The sequence below is a fragment of the Lygodium microphyllum genome, chromosome 23 (assembly GCF_053477565.2).
Source record: "Lygodium microphyllum isolate KBCC chromosome 23, Lygodium_microphyllum_v1.1.10, whole genome shotgun sequence".
NCBI classification, from domain to species: Eukaryota; Viridiplantae; Streptophyta; class Polypodiopsida; order Schizaeales; family Lygodiaceae; genus Lygodium; species Lygodium microphyllum.
In genome coordinates, this window is record NC_141157.1 from 85134353 (window position 1) to 85150930 (window position 16578).

The window sequence follows — 16578 nt, forward strand, 5'->3', positions numbered from 1 at the left end:
TTCCCAAGATCTCGAGGATCTACCTAGATCGGGGCCTTGGAGGCGACTTTTGGTGACGAGGCCTTTGTATTCCTTCTTGCATGGATGTACGGAGCTAGTAACTTCTCTCCCGAGGTTGAGTTTCGAGTTCTCCGATTCACTCTATCTACTATTCTTTACTGCAGGTTACCTTTCATGTGGAAATCTTGGATCTTAGGGATCCTCTACATCTTCTTCCTCCTCTTCTTCTTGCCTTGGTCACTTGGTCAACATGAAGCCAACTCTCGAGATCGAGTACAAGCATATCCTTACGGTTCTCAACACCACACAAAATCCGACATTCCTCCTATGCATTACATGATTTCATCATCTTTGTACTAGGGTACTTATTAAGCAAGTGAATAATTTCTCCACGAGGGACATTGTCCAAGTAGCACCTACTACATGAGCATTCTTCAACCTATAACATTCCATCTCCATCTCACTCCTCTTCTTCCCTTTTTGGGCCTGAGAAGAGATATTAAGAAACCATTCACATGCGTTTGTGTTCTGCATTTTGCGTTTAGGGTTTCGCGTTTTGCGTTTAGGGTGTCACAATGGACAACCCCAAAAGAGGATGGGGGCCCACAGTGGGGCACCACCATAGACAGTCGACATCCTCCTTCTGGACGCCACCCTAGATAGTCTCTTGCCTATTTATAGCCTGCCTCTGTCACTCATTCTTTACGGCCGATTCATTCAGTCTGACACCTCTTTTCTCCAGCCTCTCCACTACCCTCACACCCCTTCGGGAGGACATTGCAGTTCGTAATTCGTGGCTGTCTTCATCATCTTCCTTGTGCTACGACACCCTTGTTTCCTTGCATCACATCCACTCCATGATTCAAAACTTCGTCATTCCATTCATCAAAGTTTTTTCTCTCTTCTCTTCTCTTCTCCATGTTTGCCGAGTTCACTCCGTGTTCCTCCTCGTAAACCCTACTGTCTTGTTGGTACATCGTCTTTTGACATGCCCTACCAATGGGCTCGATGGAACCTTCTACACATCTGTAAATGTCATCCACACTCAATATCTTGGAAAGAACTTTTACTTGAGAAAGCTAATGCTATCCCTCTGGTTTAGAATTGGCTAAGAGAAATTTACCCATGGAATGTTTGGAGAAACAAAAACGATTGAATAATCATAAATCTCCTTTTAGGTTTTTAGGTATCGCGATGGATAAATTTGAGGCTAAGAAGCAACATATCAAAGTCAAGAACCAAAACCCTTTAATGGACCTCAACACTACTAATGATAAAAGCATAAATTATCTACTAGAGATGAAGGCCCAACACATAGCTGAAGCCAAACCATCTAATGCTCATTGCCCCAAACAACCGCTCATTGCTCTCCTAATCACTTTGGAAAAGATAATATAAACAGGTATACTCTCAGACTGTTACTTTTTGCCAACAAGCCTATTGTATCCAAGCTAATATCCTACCAGTATAAAGTAACTCATGCACTCAACAAATATGTAACCCTCCCATGTTACCTTTTCTATCTTTCTTTCAATATAACTAGCAAGTGCAATTCTTTAATGAGCCCTCCAACCCACATCCCATCGTAACAGCACACCTAGGAGTAGTGCTTGTAGTCAAGGAGGCACTCTATAGAGCAATGACTATTTTGCACAAACTATGAGAACTCCCGCACCAGTGGCACTGACCTCATCTAGACACCTAAAAGGGTATGAACGATTGCTGGTTTTTTCACGGATGACTATTGGGATAAGCCTACATGGCTTAGATAATGACCGCCTTTCACCTTTTGACTAGTCTTTATTGCCCTTCCCTTTCTCTTAGCTGATCAAAGCTAATATCCTAAGGATAGAGACTGAGAGGACATGGACCCACCTACCACTCCCCCTAGGATTGAGGACGGAGTTCTATCACAGTCATTTCTTGTCTCTTCAATGAGGGATTCACTATTCACACACTATACAAGGACATCCATCTCTCTCCCACACACATGCATATGGTATACAGGCTGCCTATTGAGCAGATTCACACCTCCTCTTTTTCACAAGCTACAAACAAAGGCAAGCAAATGGACAAATACCCTAGCGAAGGATAGATTTGCTAGCTCTATGACTAAGAGCATAAGACAAAGGAGCACTACATATGCAAATGTACGGTATACTATGACATATAGGAGAAGTACCATGCCTCTTTTGTGATGGCTTTAGACCTCTTAGAGTACAAGGACCAAAGATGCCTAGGTATCTTCCCCTTCAAGCTCCAAAGCTGCCACACAATAAAACTGCAAGATAAGAGGCCAGCTCACCTAGTGGAGCCTACACAAGGAGCAAATATGAACTTTTTCCACTAAACAGACCCAGCCTAGTAGAGATAAAGCCATGCTGCTAAACATCCTCCATCGCTGCAGAGTCACACTAGAAAAAGCCATTTCACTCCGCCAAGCATGATGGCCCAATCTACTAGGATCACAACCAAGGATGTCACACCATAAAATCGAAGCCATCATTATGAGACACCACAAACTCACCACCAGGCACATCAATCAAGTGGTTAGGGACTATATCATAGCTGACATCATGTGCAGACATTCTATACATACAACTCGAATGCACCTGGCAACTTTCTCTAGTCTCTCACTATAATTCCTTAAATACAAGTGTACATTCTACCGATGAAAGAGAAGATATTAGACATGCATGTATTCTGGCATTGTCTCATTGTGCACTTAAAATCAGCATTCTCTCATGGGCCACTTATTTTTATTGTTATCACCACTTCATGAGAGGACATCAAACATGGATGCTCTTTGGATTGTCTCAGAAGCCACCTTGGCCTTACGTAATATATATCTTTCTTTCTATCTTTGTTTGAAAAAAGAATTATTAGACGCACGCACACTTTTTGTGTGAAACTTCATACCCTTCTCTCTCTCTCTCTCTCTCTCTCTCTCTCTCTCTCTCTCTCTCTCTCTCTGTGCATGTGTGTGTGTGTGTGTGTGTGTGTGTGTCTCTCTGTGAAACGGACCTCGGGTGTAGCGCGAGGATAATGAATGCCAGCAGATATGAGCATGCGCCTGTGTCCATCAATGAGAATGGATCGATGATCGTACGACACGTTAAAGGGATTTCTGCTCATGCTACCATAGATCTCCATTAAAATGACAAGAAATAAAACGGGGAGGAGGCGGCCAGAAGCCATGGATTCACGGGATCAATTCCCCCGCCTTCAACGTAAGTCAGCTGGACACGGACAGAGATCAGAGTGCGTGCGATAAAATGCAAAACGTGAACGAGGCAACATTAAAAGATCAAAAGATCAAATTCGTGCAAGTTGGTTTTTATCTTTTTATAAAGCAGCAAATAGACGTTTTTTTTTGTAATGCATAATATTAAGCAAGTAAAATAAGTAACTAGATACAGCATCAATTAGATGCCACTTGTCAAATAGACGTTTTGTTATGCCTTTGGGGATGCGGTGCACAAGGTTTGAACTCACATACCCCTACAACGCAGCCTACGTGCAAACCGCTGTGTCACGATTCGATTGGAAAAGTTTTTTTTTATCCATTGGATAAGTTTTTCTAAAAATCAAATGAGCTTTACATTAAAAAGTAATATGTACCAAAAAATACTCATGTCCAACACTTAGCTATGTCTTCTAAGATGCTTTAGGCTATATCTTAAACACGTGTGCCTTGTTTCTTAATGCTCTAAAGCATGCTAAATTATCTTCCTTACAAGCTTTGACCACATCTAGTAAAGGCTTTTCCTTTCTTTTTTCATCAACACCTTGTTTTTGTCATCCCATACACGTGTGCCTTGTTTCTTAAAGCTCTAAAGCATGTTAACTTATCTTCCTTACAAGCTTTAACCACATCTAATAAAGGTCTTTTCCTTTCTTTTTTCATAAATGCCTTATTTTTGCCATCCCATACATGCTTGATAACTAAGGCCTTGACAACATTCCATAACTCCAGGCTTTCGTCATCAAGGATTCCATTATCTCCAAAGAACATTGAGCACATCTTCACTATACTGTTCATGCCAACAATCCAACACCTCTCTTTTAATTTGCTCCATGTCAACCTTGCTTCACTACAAGTCTAGAATAAACACACCATAATCGATTCCTTATGAACAACACCAAAAACACAATCCGAATTAATCTTGTTTAGCACAAAAAACACAATTTGGATTGATCTCCTTTAGTTTGCCCACATGGTCCTTCTTCTTGGCTATCACCTTCCGAGATAGAAGATTAAACTTCTTGCTTCGGGTGGCTTTCCAAACTTTAGTTAATCTCCTTCCCCGAGCAACTTATAAGGGTGCAAGAAGCTCTTTTTCCATGAACCAGTTGTTTTGAAAATAACCTTAGTACTAAGCTTGGAGAGATCTCTTCTCTTCCTCATCTTTACTACAAGTTTTCCTTTATGATTCGCCAAGCATTTCCGTGTACTTATTGGCCCCACTTTGGGTGTTGGTGGCCAATTTTACGTTTTTTTTTCTTGAACATCTCTATCACCCATTCCTTATCTTCTCATACTAGGCCAAATTCAGCAGTGATCATGTCTATCTCCATAATTTTTTGCTTATGCTTGTCCCAATGTCAATCCATCTTTGCATGCCTTTCTTTGCTAGTTTATGTGCAATCCTAATCTTGTTGGAGGTGATCAAGACATTATTTTCTTTAGAAGCCTGAGGATAACTCCATATGCATTAGAGCAAGGTGATGTCTCCTTTTCACAAGTTGCCATCACTCCATGGTAGCTCCTTCACCACCCCTTTTCCTAGATTCAAAATTTTCTTCATCATTTCATAGGCATTCAATTTGATATTCCCTTTTGCTAAAGCATTATCTTCCTAAGTATGAAATTTTCATCTTCCCCTTGGGAGCTTAGATTTAATTATAGCATATTTGCACATGGTTGCACACAGCTCATCCCCTTCTAGAGTCATGATGCATTTGAAAGCAAGTCTCTTTGCTCTATCTTTAGCCTTTTCTAGTCTTAGACCCCCCTCTTTTGTATGAGCTACATCCCAAGACATTGCATGTTGCCTCTCCTCCTCTCTAAAACTCCACAAAAACTTTCTCATGAGTTCTAACCTCGCCCATCGGCTTTTGGGGAATGGTATCATAGCTATGACAAACATGATTAAAGGGTAGGAATTTTGTCAATGATAACTAGCCTTCTGCCAAAGGATGCAAGCTGCCTAGAATACACCAACAATTTCTACTCAAATTTAGCAATCAACTAGTTTGTCTTTTGACCTATAGTGATTGCCAATCCTATGGGTGGCCCAAGATACCTGAATATTTCCCCTAGCTTGATCCTTTTGAACCCTAACTATTAAAGCCGATTTGGAGGTTTCTCCAATCCCAAAAACTAAAGCTCAATCTTTGGATAACTTAGAATAGCCCCTAACAATTGTGAATACTAGTCATAAACTTTAAGAAGCTCCTCCACACTAGTCCTCTCTACTTTGACAATGTTTGAATTGTCATCAACAAATAGTTAGGTGCATAATTGTGAGCCATCTAGAAGAGGCAATCCATGTATTGTTCCCCTCCTACTTTGAGCATTGGATTAGTCACAATAACAAATTGTAGGGGTGCTAAGGCCATCCCTATTTGTCTGATCCATGCTACACAAATAATTATGGCATGTAGCCATTCACTCCCACATGTATTGAAGCATTCATAAATAATGTAGCAACCATAGAAACCTTCCCCATGGCTAATTTGGTCATTGTTGCCAACAAGAAATCCCATCTTAGCCTATTATAGATTTTGTCTAAATCTGTATTCACTAATACAAAGTTCCTCCCAACTCTACTACATGCTAAATAGCTACCATAAGGTTGAGAATAGCATCGTATATCTTGCATCCATAAATTTAAAAAAAAATATTCCTTGTGAAGAATAAATGATAGTAAGAACTTGACATGTAGGGCCATGGCTATTGTCATAATTTTGTATGTGACATTTAAAATTATTAATGGGCTTTTGCCATACTTTTGTATGTGACACTTAACATTGTTAGTGGGTGCCATCAGTCCGATTTGGACCTCACAAGAGATTTAGGCAACAACTTCACTCTTCCTTCATTTACCTTAGCTAGTATACTTTCATTTCTCGTGTACTCATTTGGAATGCACATATGTCTTTTCCACGAGTCTCCCACAAGGCTCCATACACCTCTATTTGGATGGCATTAGGTTTAGGAGGCTGCGCCCTCTTCATCTTCCTTTATGACATACTATAACTCATCTTCAGAAAAGGGCCTAGCTAACATGCATGAAATTTCTTGTTCGGCCATCCTATCCATTTGCTCCAAGAATTCTTCTAGCCATGTGTGGTAATCTAGCTCATTTGGTGGCGGTGTACCTACTATGCTAGATAGGTGCTTGACAAAAACACCAATGATTGAAACCTCATCCATAGACTTGTTTCCCTTTGCGCCTTCAACCATCATTACATTTTCCCTCCTACACTCATGCTAAAGGGCCTTGAAGTATGTAGACATGGGGGCATCTTTTTCTAGGAAGTCCCCACCCCTTGCCCAAGTTGAGTCTTGATTGTTTCACTTTTCTAACCTTTGTCCATTCTAAGAAAGCCCTCAAATCCTTGTAGGAGCTACACCAAAGTATTGTCATCATGCCAATCAACAAAAATGGCCATAAGAAATCATCGATATTCAATATTTGTAGGAGCATCCCTTGTATGTCAGAAAGCCTTAATTGTGCCATGCTTTTTAGATGTTTCAACTATTGCTTGAATCTCTTTCTCCACTCTACCCGCAACAAATTCAATCACAATGCTAGCATCTCTCCAACTAGCTTTCAACTCTTCCATAAATCTATTATCCTTTAAGAAGGATGTGTTGAAGATAAAGGGTGTTGGCCATGATTCAATGCCTGTGGGGAAGATATCTTGCAAATCACCTAAATCTGGTAGTGATATGAGTCAAGCATCTCAATTAGCACCTTCAAGGATGGCTGAGGTACTATCCACTAGCCACCTTGGTTTACATATGCCTATCAAGCCTAGATCCTCTCCATGATGAATCCTTATGTATATCGTGTCATGTAAAGACCCAAAATTTTCCTCCCCACTCATGTATCCAACATCTATTAGGTCATGTTGATGATAGAGTGTTGGGGGTAAAGGCACCTATGCCTAGCCACCCTTGTATTAGTTACACTGACAATATTCGCATACCCACACACCTGTACACTGCAGCTGGCAAGCATCCATCACTATCACTTTATCCTTTATTCTTTCAGTGACATTTGAATAAAGGGAAGGCTAGTGACTATTGGAGTTCCCACATCTTGTGCCTCTCTCTCTCTCTCTTGCTCTTGCTCCTTCCACCATAGCTTGTGCTTCCACTTCAGGACTCACCTCCCTTCAACTGGTATCAAAGCCATTGCACCGGCATTGAGGAGCTCAACCCAACATTGCTTTAGCTTGCATTTGAAGGTTTCGTCATTGGCAACCATGGCTTCTCATTTGAAGGTATACTTTTGATACTCAATGTCTTCCAAGTTACTTCTAGTTGCATTAGACCTCTTCCAAGCCTTCCTTGGCAAACCTTGGAGCTTGCCTTGGCCCCCATTTGTCTCACCACATCCTACAACACCCCTAGGATAGCTTGTGTGATTTGCACATGTTCCTAGCCTGATCTCCCCAACTCATCTCGATCACTCCTCTAGTCTCTAACAGGCTCCTAGGACTCTTGGAATCCCTAATGATCATTGGCAATACCTCTCCGAGTACTTGTATTCAGTATTGGGCATTAGTTGGAGCTCTTGGGATTAACCATTGATTCACAATTTGTGAGTTTGCTGTCACATAGTTCAAGAGAGCACTTCATTCATTATCTTGAGGTCACTTATGCTCCCCGCAATGTCTATTTGATGCTGGATCATGTGGGGATGTAATGCCAATGTATTTGAATGCTATGGGACTAATTTGAGCACTCTTTTGCTAAATTTTATAGAGGTTTTTAACTACTGTAATAACCAAGGTTGAAGCTTATTTTATCAATGAAAGCATATGCATATTTCTCTTGGGTGCTTAATTACTGATTATTTAGGGTGATATATTGATGCTTATGGTTTATGTTACATGCTTGATTACGCTCTTGGATTGCTTTTGAGTTGAGATTGGAGCTTTGAATCTTGTTATTAACTATCATTCACTAATATTTATGGTTATTTGATGCTCTAGTAAAGTATTTTGCAAGTTACTTGTGGTCAAATACTCCTAGATATATGCTACTTGGATCTTGGATGTATGGATGCCTTCCACATGATGCTTTGAGCTTTGTTTGCTTGTCTAGCATCATTCAACTTTTGTTCCAATGGGAGCTACTACTTAACACTTGGATGTTACATTGAGCATTTGGTTATACTATTGAGCTTGAGGGCCTCGCAATAGTGAGATCGTGGGACTTGGTGACATGTACATGCTCTTGTCATGTTTCATGTACACATTTGATCCTTAGTGGGCTAATCAGACATTCTTCTTGGACTAGCGCCTATCTCTGTTCACGATGTTGTCAATGATGTATGCATCTTAGCTGGTTATGTATTGAGCTTCTATTACATTGCTCACTCCGTTGTGCCTTTAGTTGGTCTCTTCTGTTATCTTTGAGACCCACTCTATGCATGATGGTTTATGCTTATGGGATGTATCTTAGATTAACACACTAATCCTTTGACAATTCTCAGTGCCAATTGCATCTTCACTCAATTGCTAGTTGGAGCTATATCCCTGGCAGTTGCAATTTGTCTTACATCAGTGATTGCCCCTCTTTTTCATTGATTTTTTATTGATGTACTTAATCTTGCTATAATTGCACTTTATTGCACTCTTTATGCATACAGTCACCTTTAGTTGACAATTCTTTGCATTGAGTTTGTGGACAATTCATTACTTGGTCAATACCCTGTGTTTTCAGCTTGATTTAGCATTGGTTTTAGGCCGGTTTGTAGTAATTACAACAGTTTTTTTTAATGGTTTGTGTACTTGTTTTCCTTCATTATGACTAGTGACTCGAGTGATAGTGCTATCTTTAATATTGACAAGTTGGATGGCACCAACTATAGCTATTGGAAAGCCCAAATTTGGCAAGTTTCAGCGCAAAAAATTCAAGTTAGGCCTTTGAAACATAAGGATGTCATGCCAAAAATTATTGATGTAGATGATGGGGCTGAATTAGATGACCTATGTAAGTCCACCATCATATTATCTCTCTCTAAGCAGGTGTTCTATATTGTTGTCTCTAATGGGCAGTCTATGACAAGCAAAGCCCCACTTCTCAGATGTATTGACTGAAGCAACTCATGGATCTTCCCATAAAGGAGGGCACTTCTATATCAGCTCACTTAAATGAGTTTCATTCCATTATTGATCATTTGTCTTTGTAGGGGATTGAATTGCAGGGCACTCTTCTTCCCTTGTTCCTCTTAGTTACACTAGTTGAATCATGGGATACCTTTTGTACTTTTATGTATGCCAACATACCTATTGATGGGTTATAGTTGTAGGATGTAGAGGGCACACTCTTAGCTAAAGAGGTTAACAAAAGGAATGTTGATGCTTCCTGCACCTCTCATGCTTTGACAGTTAGACGCAATAATGGTAGGAGTGGTAATGATTGTTGTGGGAGAGATTCTCAATAGTCTCACTCTTAGTTACGTGTACAGTTTCGTGGCTATAAATCCTCATTGGCTTGTCATTATTGTGGGAGAATAGGGCATATTCGACCACAATGCCATAAAATGTGGGAGGATAAGCACAAGAAAAAGGGCAAGGGTAAAGTACAAGACAAAAATGATTATCAGCATTGTCCCTAGCAAGTCCAGTGTTGAGATTGAAGAGATTAATATTGTGCTGAATGATTTTGATAATGACTTTGCACTTGCAGCTTCTTCTCTTGGTACTTCACAAAACTGACTGATGCTTTGTTAGGGTATACTCAGTATTGACTCATAGATTCAAGGGCTTACTTTCATGTGACCCCTCATAGAGAGTGGTTTCACTCTTATCGCAATTTGATTTGCCCATTAAAAGTATGAAATTTAAAATTTCTTTTACTTATCTTGGCCTCTTTCCTAAGAGCCTATGTATCAAGTGTCACATCAATAGCACGTCAATTAACATCTTTAGGTTGCACTCTGTCTTGATCAACAGTGGATTGTTGAAGTGTAGCGATTTGTGCTTGCAAGTTTTGACGTGCTCTTTGCTCTTCTTGAAGTTGCATCATGATTAGATCCAATTTCTGCTCCATAGTCGGCTCTGGAAAATCGCCTTCACCCATAGAATTGTCCATATTATGATTCGACATCTTGGATTTGATTGAAGATTCGTCACTCATCTTCTAGTCACGTGTGAAGAAGCTCACCACGAACTTGCTTTGGTTATTAGGATGTCTTTGCTTTTACGATCTTGCTTTCCTTGGGTACAGCAATTGAAAACGGTCTTCTTCCAAGTGAGAAAGTCTTCCACATAGACCGCATGTGACAAGCTTATTGCTGCAAATCCACTTAGCCAAGTTGCAGGTGGGAACAGGGGCTTACTGGAACTTCGAAATTCGTTCAAGAATACCACAGTGTGAACGCCTGATATGGAAGATATTGTTAATTGAAACTTTAAGCTTGAGAGTAAGCTTAGTAAATAGCTTGAAGATTTTTAAAACAAAAGCTTAAGCAAATCATTGGTAGCGCGAAGGACGTCAATATAACTTCGTTGGAATTGCTGCTCATGAGTACATCCGCCACGAATCATTGAATTGTTGAGACTTATGCGTCTTTTAACCTTATTAAGCTTATAAACTTCAAACTTTATAAACTTCTTGTCTACTTCTTTGTCAACAAAAACGACTTGTAAAGGAACTTCATGAGTGGTCCTCTATCTCCTGGGAGAGGTCCTTCGAGATCAGAGGGTATAGCAGGGGGTTCTTCACCGCCAAGAATATAGTTGTATTGTCAGTTCATTGCGAGACAACCCGTAGAGCCCATTCGTTCTAGGAGCTTCACCTTCGCGTGAGATGGTAAGCGATTGGAAGCTCTTGATCTCAGCTTCACTGTAATACCACTGGTCCATAGAACGGATATTGTATGCGTGCATAGCAAATGCTAGAATGTCCCCAAGAACAAAGAACTCTACAAAACCTTTATAAAAGCAAAATGAAATTTGTAGGACATGAGACTAAAAAGACCAATTGGGTGCAATCTCCCCCCATGCCTTATGTGAGCACTTCACAAGTCATGTATTTATAGATTTATTTATCTTTTAGCTAAAAAATAGCCCACTTTACAAATAACATGCTTTTGGTTTTTGTATTTGCTTTTGCCCAAATATAGAGTAAGGCGTTTGGCCGTCCAAAAATCTGTGTTCAAATACAAATATCAAATAAAAAAATATTTAATTGAGTGTCTATGCACATACAAGATAATAAATGTTTTATCAAGTGCTTTAATAAATAAGCATGCTTAAGTAAATATTGGTGCCACACCTTTAGTGATAAGACACACGCCCATAAAAAATGGTAATTCTTCTAGGCATTTGGATTCACACTATCGCTCGGTGCTACCCAATGCCATCGATGCCTCCTCTACACATCAACTGAAGCATTCACAATTGTTAGAAAATAATTAGATAAAACTTGACAAAAGTGAATACTTAGCAATCTTCAGCTACAAAATAATTAAATAGGTTGGAACTCTGTCCTAACCTTAATTTAATTCGAGTGCGTACTCTAAACTCATAAACGTCCATTAATTTGATTTGTATTTTGAGGAATCACCTACTATGGAATCATCCACATGCACATAAAATTTACGAGCCCCAGCAAATAAATATAATCTTAGAATCCACCATGGAATATGCCTCTTGGCATCACTTGGTTATGGGGATGCATGTGAGATGGGCTATTGCATATGGGATCTGTAGGCTTGGAAGATTATCCGTAACCATGATGTTTTTTTCCATGAGGAGAAAATGCATAAGCAACCTCTAAGAATGTTATTGAGGTATGCACGGTGATATTTCAAGAGGGGCCTCTTGCTATTGTATAGTCAGCTAGACAATTTGCAACAGTGGGGTTGATGCTCTAATGGCCTAGGTCCTTGATGCTTCATACGGTGTACATGCCCCACATCTTGTCTTGAGGTGGTCTACTAGAGATAGACAATAGCATGTGTAGTTTGAGTCCTTTATGGATTATATTGTGGTGACAAATGCTGGTGAGCTTCTTACTTATGATGAGGTCATGTGCAGAGGTGATAGTCACTCTTGGGAGAGGGCCATGCAATTAGAGTATGACTCATTGTAGAAAAATCATATGTGGGATTTGGTTCATTCTCCTAGTGGCAAGCATGATTTGCCATGCAAGTGGGTGCACAAGTTGAAAAGTACCCTTGGATGCCCTAAGCCAAGATGGATACAAGTCCAGATTAGTTGCTAAGGGCTTCAAGCAGGAACATGGTTTGGACTTTGATAAAGTCTTTTCTTCTGTTTTGTGAAGATGACTACCCTATGCTTGGCACTAGCTTTGGTTGCTCAGCTTGACTTAGAACTTTATTAGATGGATATCAAGGTGGTTTTTCTTCATGGAGACTTGTATGATGAGATTTACATGGAGCAACCTAAGGGCTTTGTTAAACACCGCAAGGAATACCTAGTGTGCAGATTGAGAAAGAACCTTTATGGAATAAGCAGGCACCTAGTGAATGGTACCACAAGTTTGATGCCTTTACGCATTCACAGGGATATTCGCATAGTGACATAGATCTATGTTTATACACAAAGAAAGTTCATGATGGTAGCCTTATGATTTTGATCCTTTGTGTGGATGATATGTTGATGGATGGGAGTGCTCATGATGAGTTGGATGCCTAAAAAGGTCAACTCAAGATGAGCTTTGAGATAGACATGGGACATGCCTCACATATTCTTGGGATGCACATTACACACAATCGCTTTAATGGGCTCGTCTACTTGTCATAGAAGGAGTATATCCAGAAGGTACTTGAGTGATTTCATCCACATGATTTTAAGCTTATTGCCTATCCTTTACCTTCTCACGTGAAGGTTATTCTGGCTGATTATCCACACTTTGATGAGCAGAAGACAGAGACGACCAAGATTCCTTATGCATTTGCGATGGGTAGGTTGATATATGCCATGATAGCCACTCGTCTTGACATAGCATTTGCAATGGGATTTGTGGCATGTTATATGGTTATCAAGACCTAAAATGGGTCTGACACTGGCTCTAGGGCTCTAATCAGGCCTCCTATGCTCACCAAACCACCCTCATCACAGCCTCATGGGCCAAGAGCATTTAGAGACTATATACTAGTCTAAATAAATCACTTGTTTGTATCGATTGTAGTTCAATGATTTTGCCCCTTCCCAACTCCAATAGAGGGAGCAATCAAATATATAGGTGATCAATACCTCGATTCACATACACAAAGAGCTCCCCTCTCCCCTGCAGAGCAAAGTGCTATGGCTCCTATGACTCTCTTATACCCCTAAGATTGGCCCCAAGATGCACCTTCTTAACATAAAATACAAGTGTAACAAAGTCCTCTTATATATATAAAGGTAACAATCCAAGAGACTGTACATATTCCTCACTTAATCCATTCCCCAAGATATCGCACTATCCTATAGCAAAAGGAAAATCTTACACTCTCAACATTGGTCGTCACCTAAACATACAATTGCAATGCATCCAATAATTTATCTCCTAAAACCAAATTTAGATTGCATATTCAAAGTTTATGGCATTTTGTGCTCAAAGAACTTAACTAAAAACCAACCAATGTGAAGTGCACAAATAATCTTTTCATGATTTCTTTCTACTAGCGTCGTGCTACGTTGCTAAAGAACAACAACAAGCTAACCCTACTACTACTGAACCTCTTAAAACTTATATAATCCATGGCCTATATGCTAAGATATGCAAACAAATCAATAACCTAATCAAGCATCTTTCCATTTCACTCCCACACTCCCTACCGTTTATGTTTTACTTGCTTACACAAATGTAAGGAGTTTTCACGATAATTTTTCATAGAAACAAGCTCTAAACACATACTTTAACATATAAATAAAGAAAATTTGAGACAAACACTCATGCTTCACATTCATTACATAATCACAAACATTTTCCTAAATTTGTAATAATTTTTAACGTACAAAAACTTAAATTTTCTCAGTTTTTCTCATTTATTTGATTATTTTTATGATTTTAAATTAATTTTAACATAAATTATTACTTTTTGAGTTTTTTTATTTTTATGACTTATTCAAAGTGTAATCCATCAATATATTCATTTTCATGCCATACAAACATAATTCAATCTTCCAAAACCCAAGAATAATCCCATTTTTCATTAAGTCCCGTATTGTGAGTTTTATAGTTTTATTATTTTAATACGGAGGGGCAAACGACCTCAAAATATTGATCAGACTGGACATGCAACTTTTTGGTATCGAAGTCTATCACCTTGGCCTCTATCACATGCTTTCTTGCGTTTGGATCTATTAGCTGCTTCATAATGCTAAACCTTGCGGCTATCAAATGGGGAGTTAAATGGACTCTGATATAGGAATGGACACTTGTGTTGGATTCTTGGTGTTGAATTGTATCTAGAAAAACTCTAACTCCTTGATCCATGATCATCCATTTTTCACTAAAAATGCCTATTTTACAAGTCTCGGGGTCCTTTTGCACTTGAATTTCGACTTTAAAATTTGCTCTCACCATTGGTGACTGCATGATAGGGCAACTTAGCCTGTTGAATCCATGAGCTGATGTGCACAAATAGAAACCATAAAGAGCATTAAGCTACTATAAATAAAAATACCTAACAAAGCACAAACACAGCTCTCACCCTACCCTTGACTATATCAAAGCATGAAGTCCATGGAGGGATAGGCCAAGCTGAATATCTGACAAAGGTCCGGAGCTAGTCACTAATCAATTGCTCCAACACAAACTAGCTAAAAAAAACTATCAAAGAAGTTATCCTAAGTGGTGGTTTGACCTGCCTACTTAACTTAGGACAACTTGACCAAGAACTCCTATTAGGTGAGGACTCGTATAACCTAGTCTATAAAAAGTCACATAGTTTTCCCTTTGACCACATTTTGTTCCTTCAATAGTTTATACTTGGGTGTGTAAAAAGAAGGGAGATAAGTGTATTGTAACCCAAGGAGAATATGGCATTGGTCTCAAGTCCTATCTCGATACCCAAGAATCTATCGAGCTCTTGTAAGGCAACACTAAATTCTTTTCTTCTCGCTCACTTTTATTTTCGCTCCAACTATTCTTTCTTATTTTTTGGCTAAATGTGACCCCTAAGAAGAGAAGGCATTGGTCCCGAGTCCTGTTTCAGTATCCAAGAACCTACCAGGCCTTCGCAAGGCAATGGATATTTTCTCTTGGAAAATTTTTCCTTTATTTTCTTATTCTGCGGATTAGAACCCCTTTTTACATACCTATGTATTATGTATTTTTATAGATATATTTATTGTTTGTTCTTGTTTATTTGGTAGGCTTCTCTAATTGCCTCACAACTAACAGGGATTCCTAGAAATAGCTGCCTAGCATGCTAGTAAAACAAGGTCACTAGGACTACTCATAAAAATAATTCTTAGAGTGTCTGACAATGCCATTATAGGAAGCATAAAACTGCTCAAACCTCCCTAGACACACCTAACCTAACCCTGGGACTTCATGTCTTAAATGCTGGTTTCCCACAAAAGAAAAAATTTACCACATACATATACACATATAACATAAAGGGAAAGGACTTGTAAAGGAAGGACATCACTTGGACTTGGCCATAAGAAGCTTTTGTGCAACAAGAGGCTCCCTCTAGGTACTCCATCGAATCTATTTAGTACACCACTAAAACAAAAACCATTTGATGTATCCGCACCAAACAAGCAAATGACCCTCTTGACCTAATGAAATCAAACAACTCTCCACAAGAACAAAGGACCCTCTTAGCCTAACGAAATTAACCAATAAAGCACACCATTCAACAACCTATTGCTAAAAACAAACACTTGGCCCCCACAAAAATCATATTGAAGCACAAAATGAGACCAAATGGATGGGCTGCTCAGGCTCTATACTAAATGCATCAAATTATTAGCTAACCTCCTGCATAAATGGATAGGGGTGTTCTACAAGTGTGCCATTGAACGATCTGATGTGTCCATGATAGAATAGGAAGATGGTCAATCACTACCTGGCTCACAATCCATATTAACCCTTGGCGGCCAAAACATGACATGCTAGCAAGTAGTCCCTATAGTAGCCCAAGAGTAATATCAAGAGGCAATTGTAAAAGCCCCTCAAGACCATAGTTAAGAAAGACATATTCAACAAAGGCATAATTAGCCAAGGAATCTACAAAGAGATTTCATTATTGAGGAATCAGTTGGCAAGTCACTGCCTCAAAGATTACAAGGGCATCCAAGGTTGCATGATGGTACATTCTTAGAATGGGATCTCTCACACTATAGGTCCCATTCAATTGGTTGATCACT

At 39.4% G+C, this 16578-nt stretch overlaps 1 protein-coding gene across 5 annotated transcripts in view; it reads right to left on the reverse strand.

Annotated features, from left to right (window-relative positions):
* Nucleotides 1-3292, reverse strand: part of LOC148016413 (beta-galactosidase 9-like) — a 214661-nt gene extending 211369 nt beyond the window's left edge. For all 5 annotated transcript variants that reach the window (XR_015688038.1, XM_087663741.1, XM_087663739.1 and 2 more), the window contains exon 1: nucleotides 3025-3292. Coding sequence is in view for 4 of the 5 variants with exons in the window: in XM_087663741.1 (XP_087519867.1) it covers nucleotides 3025-3198 (174 nt within the window). In the remaining variant the exon portion in view is untranslated. The remainder of the gene's footprint in view (nucleotides 1-3024) is intronic.
* Nucleotides 3293-16578: the final 13286 nt, after the last annotated feature.